Source organism: Typopeltis vanoorti, chromosome 5 (genome assembly GCF_054136105.1).
Source record: "Typopeltis vanoorti isolate ZY-2024b chromosome 5, IOZ_Tvanoo_1.0, whole genome shotgun sequence".
Taxonomy (NCBI): Eukaryota; Metazoa; Arthropoda; class Arachnida; order Uropygi; family Thelyphonidae; genus Typopeltis; species Typopeltis vanoorti.
In genome coordinates this window covers 52,170,168-52,183,662 of record NC_143553.1, presented here as the reverse complement: position 1 = coordinate 52,183,662, position 13,495 = coordinate 52,170,168, and the positions used below count along the sequence as shown (strand labels likewise).

General features: G+C 36.8%; 1 protein-coding gene across 1 annotated transcript; it reads left to right on the top strand.

Annotated features, from left to right (window-relative positions):
- The first annotated feature begins 6,722 nt into the window (after positions 1–6,722).
- LOC150106409 (adult-specific rigid cuticular protein 11.9-like) lies at positions 6,723–9,453 on the top strand. The gene is made up of 2 exons (XM_090392430.1): positions 6,723–6,756; positions 8,598–9,453. The coding sequence occupies exons 1-2, from the start codon at positions 6,748–6,750 to the stop codon at positions 9,027–9,029; spliced, it is 441 nt and encodes a 146-aa protein (XP_090248556.1). The 5' UTR covers positions 6,723–6,747; the 3' UTR covers positions 9,030–9,453.
- The last annotated feature ends 4,042 nt before the right edge of the window (positions 9,454–13,495 follow it).

The window sequence follows — 13,495 nt, the reverse complement described above, 5'->3', positions numbered from 1 at the left end:
AAAAAAAAAATTGCATGTTTGGTCTGAAGTGAATAGTTTCAAAATGAACTGACGTTCAGCGCATCTACAGTACTATGATGAGCTATGGGTTTTCCAACGTTTTAGGGGGAGATTCATTATAAAAATACTCAAAATTCAACTCTTCTTTTTAGAATCCCATTTTCGTCACAAATATGCAGACAGAGCATCATGATATGCATGGGGACATATAAGAATAACTAGGGTTGGTTGGCTGTTTTGGATTTAGGGTAGAAGTAACTCACGCCAATGTATTATGTCTGATAATTGAATGTGTTCTTATGGCTGGCTTATTTGCTTTACAATGGAAAACCCTGACCTCCTTATGATATTGGGTAACTCACCTTCAGTTGAAAAGCCCTTATTTTTCTATTCCTAGATAGGATTCGAACCCAGGTCTTATCAATCAGAGCAATTAATAGGAAAAACAGCAAGTGGAAACATACACGCTCCATACGAAATTGTAATGATTTTTTAAACCAAAAATTATAAATGAAATGTATAAATATATACATTTCAACTGAAGGGGAGATAGCTGATCTCTTATAAGGAGGTAGCATGGATTTTTCTAGCAAGACATGCCAACCAATCAGAAGATACGGATACTTAACAGCCATAGTAAACTATGGGAATTAGGCTAGCTATCTGTTTTGTCAGATTTTACTTTGAATGCCTGTATGGTATAGTATGAACCTGGGTGTAAGCTATGGACAAAATGTGCCAGAAGACCACACCCCAGTTTCCAAAAAATTTGTTTCTAGATCTTAGCTTAGGCTGCACACATCGTATATATGTATATATGGCATGATAAAGAAATTATTAAAATAAGGAATACGTTGGGTTATTTTGAAATAATAGAAACAAATGGTATTGCGTCCGTCATGTTGTTAACTGAATGTGTTGTTCTGACAGATTTTTCTATTTTGTGAGATGAAAAATACAACAAACGTATGAAGTTGGTTAACTAACTCACCTTTATTCGAAAAGCCCTTATAATTTTTTTTGTGTCCCAGAAGGGATTAGAATCCATATTTCAAACGATTTAATAAATTTAACCAAATGAATATTATTCTAATCGTAAGTGAGGCAGAGAAAAATACAGGGCGGAAAAGATGAAACTGACACACAGTGACGATCAGTTATTCAGTACCGTATTCATTTTCTAATAGTTAAAGACTTCATTAAGAACAAGCTCCAGTTTATTGCAGTTCGTATTACGTAACTTCAGTATTATGTAGTGATTACACAAAAACTCAAGTAAACTTGAATTTTCTTTTTACACTGGGCATATCCCATAATTAGTATGGGTGACACGTTTGACATTTTTGTCAATTGTCTAATAAAGGAGACCGGTTCCCATAAAGGTCACATTTGCGATAATTACCCGTTTAAGGGTCACAACATAGATCAGGATTTATGACAAGTTACAGGCGATATTGTTGTGCTAAGAGTAGAAGTGATATTACAAGTGTTCGAAATTGCGTTTTCATGGCAGCATTATTTTATTCAAATTTTATTAATTCCAGCTAGTGTTATTCCCTACTATTCTTCTGTTGTTCCTTTCGGTTTCTTGAATGAATAACAATAGAAAAATCACTAAAAGATTGTTCATTTTTTGTGGCATGAGAATTATTTTGACTCTGAACTTCAGTATCTTTCTTTCAAGTCGTTATACATAAAAAAAAAGTATGATGAAGTGCAGTAGTGGGCACTCACGAGGGCAGGATAAGTTTTTTTTTAGATAGGCAGGAATTATTAGTGAAATTTTATCGCGTTTTTTATGGTTCAGTGACGATGTTTAAATGACATGACAACAATGGTTTTATGCAAAACTTGACTGAAGCCACTGGAGACAAATAGCAATGCAATAATTAATTTTTGCTTAAGTTTTTTCACACTATTTTTCGAAAATTATTTCATTCGCTACAACAAATGTGACTGCATTCCTTTCGAACTATCAGATTGTTGCTTAAGGATAAATCGGACATGATGAAGGCCTTGGGAAAGCGTATGGAAAAAGTACTTGGTTAATGGATGGACAATGTTTTTAAATTGTAATAGATCTCTCATCTCACCTGTATTCCAAGTATTAAGTTCAATGTCTTGTTATAGTCAACTAACTTGACTTTGATAAAACTTAAATGTTCTTTGGATGTAACTAATTCTGTTTGGTAGTCTGGTATGCGAGTTCATTGTGTGTGTGTGTGTGTGTGTGTGTGTGTGTGTGTGTGTGTGTGTGTGTGTGTGTGTGTGTGTGTGTGTGTGTGTGTGTGTGTGTGTGTGTGTGTGTGTGTGTGCGCGTGCGCGCGCGCGCGCGCTTTTCCGGTTGATTGCAGAGAAAAATTCTATTTCTGTATGGAGATTAGCTAACTCATTAAGTTACAAAGTCCGAAATCTTCCTCTCTTCCTAGATGGTTCGAAACCATCTTTCTAAACGAAGATTACGTGCGGCTGTGCTGTTGCATATATCATGGACTTTCTAGTGTTACAGTTTCGCCAACACTCGGGTAAGATCAACTTTACCAACATACTGGTAGGTGGCACTAATAGGTAATAACTGCACCAAGCACGTATGGAGTAACATTCTGTTGGCCAGTGTTGTTGAAACGCTAGAAGAATCTCACGTAAAATAAATAAATATGCCCATGAGTAAGTAGTGGCTTTATTGCATTTATTCTTCTATATCAACATTGTATTTGTAAGCATCAGAGCAAAAAAAAGAGAGATTGCGATTCTTAGAATATGTCACTGCCACAAACAACCCTGGGAATTACAAAATAAAACCAAAGCAATGCAGAGATCAAGAGCAGGACTTTAACGTCTATTTCACAAAACTCCGATTCAACAGCAGTTAACTTCCTACCCGGATGGCGATGATAGAATCCACTTTCACAAACTTGGAGAACATTAACTACCATTCAGCCTAAACACAACGCATGCATAGCACCATCGAACTATGTATAGAACAGCAACTATATGAACCACAATTCTTGTTCTATATAAACTGGTCCGAAATCCCTGTTATTTTCACTTATTTAACAATGTCTTGTTAATGTTTATTTATATATATATTAAAGTAATCGCAGCTGCAAACAGCGAAATCATCCTCCTTTGTGATTTCAAGGATCTGTATGATTGGAACACCAATTGGCTTTCCTCTTCCAATCATACAGATCCTGCAGGCAGAGATGCTGAAACATTTGCAGTCACTAATGACCTCACACAAATTGTTTAAAAACCGACCAGAATACCAGATAACCCAAACCACTCCCAAAATACCCTAGATCTTTTCCTTACTAATGACCCCTCCAAATATGTAGTGAATGTAGTAAGTCCCCTGGATAATTCTGACTACAACTTAGTGCTTATCTCCTCCCCCCCCCCACGCAACAACGCATACACAATTACTCCCACACAAGAGTAGTTCCGCATTATTATTAGTGCCGAATGAGACAGTTTCCGAGACTACTATGTTTCATTCCCATGGTTAGACTATTATTTCCGGTCTTCCAGTCCAGACATATGCACCGAACGCATCACCAAAGTGATCATCGCTGGCATGAAAACATATATTCCCCACACTACTCACACCAACAGTCCCCTAACTAAACCTTGGTTCTCCAAAAATGTGCCAAGGCAGTACAAATGAAAAATCAGGCATGCCACAACTGGCTCAAATCAAGAACCCCATCCTCATTCAATGCATACACTGAAGCCCGAAACAAATGCAAGAAAACTATGAATACTTCCAAAACAGATTTTGAACGGCAAAAAGCAGGAAGCTTACAGCCTGTGCAAACGGAAGCCGTACCCTTTGGTCCCTTGCCAAGGCAATTGGCCGTAACTTTTGCTCTACACTATTCCCACCTCTATCATACCAAGATGGCTCATTTGCAACATCACCCGTAGAAAAATCTAACTTCCTGGCATCACACTTTACCTCCAATGCACACATAACTGAAAATGGCAAATACCCTCCAGTCATTCCAACTACCCAACATACAATGCCCCCTATATCCTTTTGCCAAAAAGACATCACAAACCTGCTGTCAAAATTTGACACAAAAAAGTCTCCTGGCCCAGACGGAATTCTGAACTGACTCCTCTCCTATGCCATTTGTACACACTCTCTTACTCCACTGGTATATATCCCAAAATCTGGAAACTGGCCTATATTCAACCCATTCCTAAAAAGTGACAAATCACTGCCATCTAACAGCCTCCCTATCTCACTCACTTCAGTCCTATCTAAAGTGATGAAGAAAACCATCAACTCTCAACTCCTAATCCAGCTTGACGGTACCTGGCTATTAAGCGACCACCAGTACGAACTCCGCCAAAGCCATTCAACAGGAGATCTACTCTCATACATCACCCATCACTGGAGAAGCGCTATGGAGAAATTCGGCGAATCCCAAGTTGTTGCACTTGATATCTCCAAAGTCTTTGACCGAGTCTGGCACAAAGCCTTACTAAGCAAACTCCCATCATTTGGACTGCCTCAGGACTTCTGCAGGTGGATTGCCAGCTTCCTGCCGGGACGCACACTATGTGTGATGGTAGACGGCTGCCTATCCTCTCACCATCCAACTAATGCCTGTGTACCTCAAGGCTCAGTTCCCTCACCGACACCCTCTTCCTTCTATATATCAATGACCTACTTCAGTTGACCTCTAACCCAATACACAGTTTTGCAGATGACAGCACACTACATTCCTCCCTTTCATTTGACAAATCCTACCCTACACAACTCACTTCAACCAACAGAACATCAACCACCACTGCCCTTAATTCCGACCTCCAAGCCATCCTCCGATGGGCTCAGACAACCTTGTCAAATTCAACGCTAGTAAAACCCAGTTCTGTCTTATTTCTCACAAAAAAAAAAAAAAACGTTTTCCCCCAGCATCGTTTTCGATAACACTCAAATTCACAGACAAGACGAAATTTCTCTTCTCGGAATTACCTTGACATCAAGCCTCTCCTGGCATAAACACATCACAACCATTGCATCTTCAGCTTCCAAAAAACTAGGTTTTCTCTTTCGCTCAAGACACTACTTCACCTCTAAACAGCTGTTAACACAAATACAAGTCACAAATCCGCCCAGCTCTCGAATACTGCTCTCACACCTGGAGTGGGGCTCCAAAAAGCTCCCTCAAAATGCTTGACTCAATACAGAGGAGAGCAATTAGACTAATAAATGACCTATCCCTCACCAACTCGCTCCCCCCACGTTCACATAGACGCTTGGTCTCTGCAATCTGTATATTCTATAAATACTTTCACGGGAAAGCTTCATCTGAAACAGCATCAATAATTCCTCCACCCTGTACCAAGCCCATTGGAACACGTACAGCTGCCGCCCATCTTTTTACAGTACACCTCGAAACCCACAGAACAAGTTTCTTCTCCTCCTAATTCATCCCTGCTACTGCAGTACTGTGGAACAGTCTCCCCCCCCCCGACGTATTTCCCACGGAATACAATATACAGACGTTCAAATCAAATATAAACAAGTTTCTCCTTTCACAATCCATCACCCATATACAGTACTAACGTACTATAGGTTGACCAGCCAACCTCCTGTATATGGGTCCAACATAATATAAATAAATAAATAAATAAATTTAAGTCCTTCCACGAAAGGTTATAAATCAGTTGTACATCAGTATAGTTCTTTGGAAAGCCTTCAGGTTATAGTCTTCATGTGCTCTTGCTCTAAAGACCAGACTTTTATTTCCAAGCAACTTCAAGTCTTTCCAAGAAGCATGATGGCAACACATCGAGGGCAATTATATTCATTCACCATCTAAACACTTTCATAAACATTCATACCATTCGCACTGAGAAAATTGAATGTTCGGGAATCGGAGACCTAACCAGTTAGCCAAACCGCAGCAAAAATAGCCAATTTAGTGCAGATGCAATTCTTCTACCAAACAGTTTTAGGCATTAAATACGTCATAAACTTAAAGGTCGTTGATTCTCTGATTCAGTATATAAAGAGACTATAGAATAACAATTCTCTATGGTTATCAAATAATAATGCGATAAAATAAATAAAATGAAATATCATTTAAAAGCAGTGTATTAGATATAGTATGAAATCTGCTAACATTTATAATTAATCGTTTTAGTTAAAAAACATATCAATTTACATGAGAATTCTGAATCATGTAAATTGATATGTTTTTTTATATAACAGAATAACAGAATTACAGTTAAACGCAGCTTCCTGTTAGCATAATGCTACACGAATACTTCGAATAAATCATTACAAAGAAAGAGAGAAAAAAATAAATTATAGTGAGGAGCATCTGTAATTATTATACAACCTGATTAATTCTTCCATCTAGCTCACAATGACCTCATTTCTGTCATATCTCGTTCAATCCTTCATCGCCATTAACATCCCTCCTATCGCTACCCTGTCAAACCAGACTTTTACTACCGTGCTGGCAAACTTCCCATATGAAAGAATTTCCTGAGGTCTTTAACGAAAGCCGGGATAAATCAACCACCGCCCACCAAAATTACAAATTATTAGTAAGATTTATCCCCCCCCCCATAACCTCCGTCCATTGTATTTCCAATGAGGAACCAATAACATCATTTCTAGCCAAGAATGAATTGCAAAAAAAATGGCCAGACGATTCGTATAAATATGAGGATGGAAAACAGGAAGATACATTGAACAGTCTGTTCCTGTGATCTCCAGTCGTCGCTATGAAGCTGGTAAGATTTTATTTTCTTTGCAGTGTGTGTGTTTGTGTGTAAGCCATTTGCAAGTGTCCCCCAGTTTTAACTTGTATTTATTTTGCGGGGTGCATATGCTTATTATTATTAACAATACAAGATGCCTGTATGAAGTCCCAGGACTCAGCCACTGTACGCTAATTTAACTCTCAATTGTATTTTTCTAAAGTATAAGTTTCTGACAGTTTTTGTCGGATTTGAGAGAGTAAGGACTCAAGTTTACGGATGTGGAACCCTGTTACTGAATGCATGAGACCCACTAACTCACTTTAAAATCGCTTATAATTATAGATTCTTTGGTTCCTGGACGGAATTCTAACTTAAGGACAGTGCCATTACTGCCTGAGTTACGGAGGTTCGTGGAAGTTTAGGAAGCCACCAGATACTTTAAAAGTTTGGCACCAATTTCCTATCATAGTTTCATTTTATGATGGTCACTCCTTAGGGAAGAATATGGTGGCTAGCATTCTTGAGAAACTTATGTAAGAGAAACCCACGTGTGATATACTATTGAAATTGTGCAAGTCAATGAGTAATGGTCAGAAGAATTAAGATTTTACTTAAACATTAAGTTTTTTTTATTATTATTATTTGTAAATCCGAAGCAACGGGACAGTGTATTTTAAGGCTTGAGAAATACTTAGTTATGCGATGTATTTAAGTTTAAAAAAGAATTAACTATTAAAAAAAAACTAATCTTCCACACAGTTCATTTCTTCAGATATAGTCAGTAAAATTCGCAACTATATTCTATAACCAGTACCGTCGACAGGGTGTAGCATAGAGGTAGCCTGCCCCACGGCGCGGCTTAATAATGGCGTTAGTTCAGACATATTGCGGTAGGCGAAGTCAGTACGCTGACAATTCCTGTTAGCGTAGCAAGTGCGGAAAGAAGTTTTTCCAAGCTTAAACTGATTAAAAATTATTTGAGAACAGCAGTGATTCAAGAAAGATTGGTTGGTCTAGCAACTACACCGATAGAGGCAGACATAGCTTATAATTTAAATTTAGAAGGTGCGACATCCCCTTAGAGCAAACATTTAATTAATATTATTATGAAATCGTTTTGCATTAATGTTTCTCTTGTAATAAAAACCAAATAGCAATTGGAGATTATCTTATATTTTGGTCTTATAATCTATCAGGAGCGATATTTAATTGTTTTGCCTCAGGGTGCGATCTAATCTGGCGACGGCCCTGTCTATAACAGTTTTGATTATAGGAGTTACATCTCTCGCTTTAAATATAAACTTCTATAACCATATATACGATTATGGATTTATACATAATTATAAGTTCTGTTACTATACCTACAAGTTTTTTCCCCTTTTTCAGGAACTATAAAATTTCCTGTTTTAATTTGTGTCAAAACGATGCCTGCAATAGAAGTGTTAGCATTCTTTGTCAGTAGTATTCCAGCAAGCATTGGTTTTGTGTAGTTGTTGAGACGATTCTTGGAAAAGCCAACTATAGCGCGGAAGTAATCTAGTACATACACTGCTTAAACTAAGAAATCTCTGGTTTTTGAATTCTTCCTATGAGTCGTACATCTTTGCAAAATTTCAGCTTGCTATCCTTTGAATGAAGCGAGTAAAATTTTTGATATTCAGTGATTCACTTAGTAATAGTAGCATGCATATATAATAGGTGCCAATATTAAATAGCACTCGTATGTAATTGTAGCAATCTCCTAAATTAATAATACTAAAGTCATGTGATGTACGGTTCTAAATAAATGACGCGTTATTGAAGTGCGATTCTGTTAATTTTGAATCTTTCCACCAAAAGATGACTCATTTATTCTTTTTGGTCTATTTCAGTGTCTACTTCCCTTGCTTTTCGGCGTGGCCTTTGCCGCCCACACCGCCATGGACATCAGTCCCCATGGCTACAACTTCGGATACGCCACTGGCGATGCAGGCGGCCATGCTAGAACTGAGAGCGGCTCCGCCGACGGTTCTGTGAGTGGAAGTTACAGCTACATCGACCCCAACGGCGACCCTCGCACAGTTCACTACACCGCTGGAGCTGGAGGTTTCGTGGCTTCCGGAGACGTCGGAGTGGACAGGAAGACCGCTGCTGATGCTGCCGCCATTGCTGCCTTGGCTCCCAAGGCTCCCGTCGATCCCGCTCATGCCGCATGGAATGCTGCCCATCACGCTCCATACTATGGAGCGTATGGCGCCTGGGGATATCCTTACTATGGAGGCTGGGGACATCACGGTAATCCCCACTGGGCTGCACATTGGTAAAGCTTTACTCTCTCTCTCTCTCTTCACTGACTCCACGACTAGATTTGCTCATCTACTGTGTTCATCCGCTGCTTTTTGTTGAACTAAAAAAAAAAAGGTATCATTACTTGTTAATGGTGGCCCCTATCGTGTGTCCTCAGCTCAGTGCTTGAAGGATAGTGAATGATTTCCTTCGTTTCACTATAAATGTTTTCTATAGTCAGGGATTTGTTGTACAGTAATGATGTGTAAATATTATGCTTAACATTCCTATTATTGAAATAACAAAATTTCCAAAAAGGTATTATTTCTGTTATGTAAAATGGACTGTATGTAAATACCCTTCTATTTTATAATTCCTTGCTCTTTTGGGTGTGCTGATTGCATGTAATATCTGCTATTTAAATAAGCAGATGCCTGACACAGTAAATATCATTTACATTGTACAAAATGGTGTTTCTAGTTTCTTATCATTCAAAGCATTCAACAATTTAACACATTGATACGTCATCGCTGTTGAGAGGAAGTCAGTTACAGTTGTAACAATCAATACTTCTCACCAAAGAACGAATACTGCTCGTTTATAAAATATCCCAGCTCAATTCTTATTCACCATCATCAAACATTAAAAAAAAATGCATTAAGATTTAAAATTCTCTAAATGTTTTCATATCTATATTAACATATAATGAAATCATTTTAAGTTTCAATAACTGAATCATATCGATGTTCAGTAGTTGTTTCAGGATTGCAGCATTCACATTCACACGATTCTAGTATCGTGTACAGTTGGACCATTTGATGAAAGGACCACTAATTTATTACGTGCTAATCACCGCATACCCGGCTACTATACTAGCATTGTGTGAATCCTTAGGGATTCAAAAATAATTTAATATTTTTAAATTTTTTCAAAAAAAAACCAAAACTTTAGTCTCCTTACCTAAGTGATATTCTAGAAAGCTCTTCATCCTCCAGCCAATCCCACACCCACGACAAGACATTTAAGAATGAACCAATCAGAAGATTCTTCATCGTTCTGTCTATCACTATAGACAATAATTCAGACTTCCAATATCGTAATTATTGGAAGTCTGAAATGGCTTGAAAAAAGTTCCATGTTTCATCTGTAGAGCAGAGTTTGCGGGTTATCCAATCCTTAACCCGCTATAGGTTTACAGCATATTGTCGGTGGAATTTGCACTTCATCCTAGTCAAAGGACTAGGATGAAGTGTCGCATGTCCAAGATTTCTATTCTGATATTGAATATCTTGAATGACCCATGCAGTTGTCGTGCTTTTGTAAGGCTAAAGTGCTTCTTGATATTAAGAGAAATAAGTACCAAATGAGAGTATACACAAAATTATCAGATTTTACATGAAAAGGAAAGTTATTTTTCATGATAACACATTTAGCATTAACAATGACATTTATAGAGGGAAGGTTAACTCACAGCGGCATAGATGGTCACATACTCCAATCAAAACATCGGCCAACACGAAGCTGCTACCAATGGCTTCTTAAGATATTGGTGAAAATTTATTGTAGCCGCTATCTTGAGTGATCCCCAAATCTTCCATGTAGGAAGTTATCAAGATATCTACATTAAGGGCTATGGCATGATTAGCACGTGACATCGAGTGAATAATTGCTTCTCAAATACAATTGAGCGTTATAGTATTGAAGTAATTGGCATCTTAAACAAAAAAAGGAGTTTGGGATACAGGGATTTTGCTCAGATGATAATGAAAAAATTCTCTTCTGCGACCGAACCGGAACAGTCTATGTAGAGTGTAACAGCCAATCGATCCATTCATCTCAGGAAACTGAGACCCTTACCTGCAGTCACCTGCATTCTGAAGGAGACCTCAACATCATCGATGAAAACCAAGAAAACATCCAATATGCAGCTATCTCTTCATCAATGCGAAAGCAGTGACAAAGTTTACCTTCAAATACACAAGCAGAGATAGCACACTTTCGCCGAGAGATGCAATTGACTGCTTGCTTACTTATAGTCTTCATGCAGAAGGTGAAAAGCAGTCTTCTACATGAACATTATCACCACGAGGAGAACCACACCCTTGATCTTTGCCACCAACAACGGAACACCAAAGGAATTAATTCCTGACTGAGTAGGACGAGAGTATCATCATCAACTTTCACACCTAGCAGAAATCCTTCCCCAAAGAAGAAAGAAAAATGTTCTGTAATCATGTGAATAGCAAGTCAAAATTTATTTTGCTGTTTTTTTTTAAAAATAATATTAAGAATGTAATATTAATGATCAATATGTAAACTCTCAAAGTGCAAAGCCATTCATTTTAATTATGAGTGATCTTAGTATATACGATTGTTATATTCTTTCGATAAGTTGGATTTTGATAATCAACAGAAAATGCTATATGGAAGTTCTGTTATCGATGAGTGCCATTAATTTTTTTTTCTCTTCCATCTATTCTTAATATGTTCATAATCTTATGAAGTTCATAAGATTATGAACTTCATAAGATTATGAACATTAATATTCTTAATGAACTTCATAAGATTATGAAGATTAATATGTTCATAATCTCATACAACTTCTGAGTAGTATGAACAGTCAGGATGGCTTAGTTAGCACGTGACAGCGAGTGAATAATAGTTTCTCAAGTCTAATCGAGTGCTATGGTATCGAAGTAATAGGCATCTTTAAAAAATGATCTTGAGAGATATAGGAATTTTGCTCAGGTGTGACAATGAAAAAAGATTTTGGGAATAATCGGCAATGCGTGTCTGCTGTTTTCATCAACAGAAGTACTGGTTAAACTACTTCTAAGAATATTTTATATAATCGAAATTTAATACAATGTCAAAAAAAGAGCGATAATAAACAAACGAAGGTGTGTCTAAAAGAATACTTATGCTTTGTTGGTAATTTTCATCGTGCCTTTATACGATGACATAGAACAAACAATTGGCTTCACCGGCGATAAAATTCATCCTCTACCCATTAACAAACAGCGAGGGCTAAATTCGAATTCCCATAGCCCGTTGACTGGAAAGCAGATATGCTAACCACTTGGCAAACCAGGACGGCAAATTTCTAAGTATGTCTGCTTAATAATGAGACTGAATATTATATACATTAATAATTATTATTCCTTTGTGAATTACTTGATAGTCCAGAGGACCGGAAGAGTAAACTTCAATCAACATTTCTCTAATAAATAAATAGGATTAATGAATCCATATAATAATTCCCTTGAAGAACGTGGGAGTTATTAAATATATTAGAGAGAAGGTAATCATAGTACGAAAGAAAAATTAATAATTAAAGAGACTGAAACAAGGTGGTTATTCATAGATTAAAACTATTAAATATTAATTCAAAGCGCGTATTAAATACATACCTTTTCTAAACTTCTCGGATTTCAAACGAAGCCAATCAAACCATATTCAACAAAGGCAATCAAATACTGAAACTTACCGAAACCTATTCAATCATTATACAGAAAAAAAATAGTATGGCTATTTGATAACACGTAAATGATTACGTTATTAACAGACGTGCTTTACACTTCTGCAATAAAAGGGTAATGACATGCGCGTACAAACATTAAAAAAAAAAAAAAGGTAGGACAAGACTATTTTCAGGGAGGGGTAATATCTCTACAACATGCGATCAGGAATTCTTGAAAGAATGAAAATATCTGAGAAACTGATTTCAAATAATAATAATAATAATAATAATAATAATAATGAACAACAAATCAAAGCATTATTTTTATTCTTAAATGAAACCTGTGCCTCTTAATGAAAATGAATATATTGAGTTCAAAACTAATCTTAGAACATATCATACATTAATGTTTTGAGTGAAACGAAATCACTTGTAATATTTTGAGAATAAACGCATACTAAAAGTTAAGATCAATAATTATAGATTTCATTTTGATCGATATTTCGCCTGGTACTTATAAGATAGTATCAAAAACCTTACTGAATTAGAAGCCATCAGTAATGGCAAAGAAAATGCGAGTACGAAAATATATTTTAAGGACATATGACACCTCATGTAAAAAAAAAATTTTAAAAGGCTAAAAGATTACTTACTGCTAGTATGTGAGTCTACATACTAGATTACAAAATGTAATAACTGAAAATAAATGATTTTACAATTACTTACATTTATCTATTTAAAAAAATCTTTAATTGTTGATTGTTTTTTCTTTTCTTTTTTTTTTTTTTTACTTAGCGCCAGATTGCTTTGCATGGAGTTCAGTGCTTGACCTGTTTTTTACTATCGTGTTCAAAGTGGACACGGAGAGTCCAAGATCTTATGCTAAATGCACACGTGTTCCGGCATGCCAATTTACATGTCACAGAATTGCCAACTCCTTCTTACCGAAATACATTTTCTGTCTTTTTTTTTTTCTCCATGTTACTCACATGGATAATCCACCACCGCAACTTGAAAGCAACTTTCACACGCTAAATTATGTAG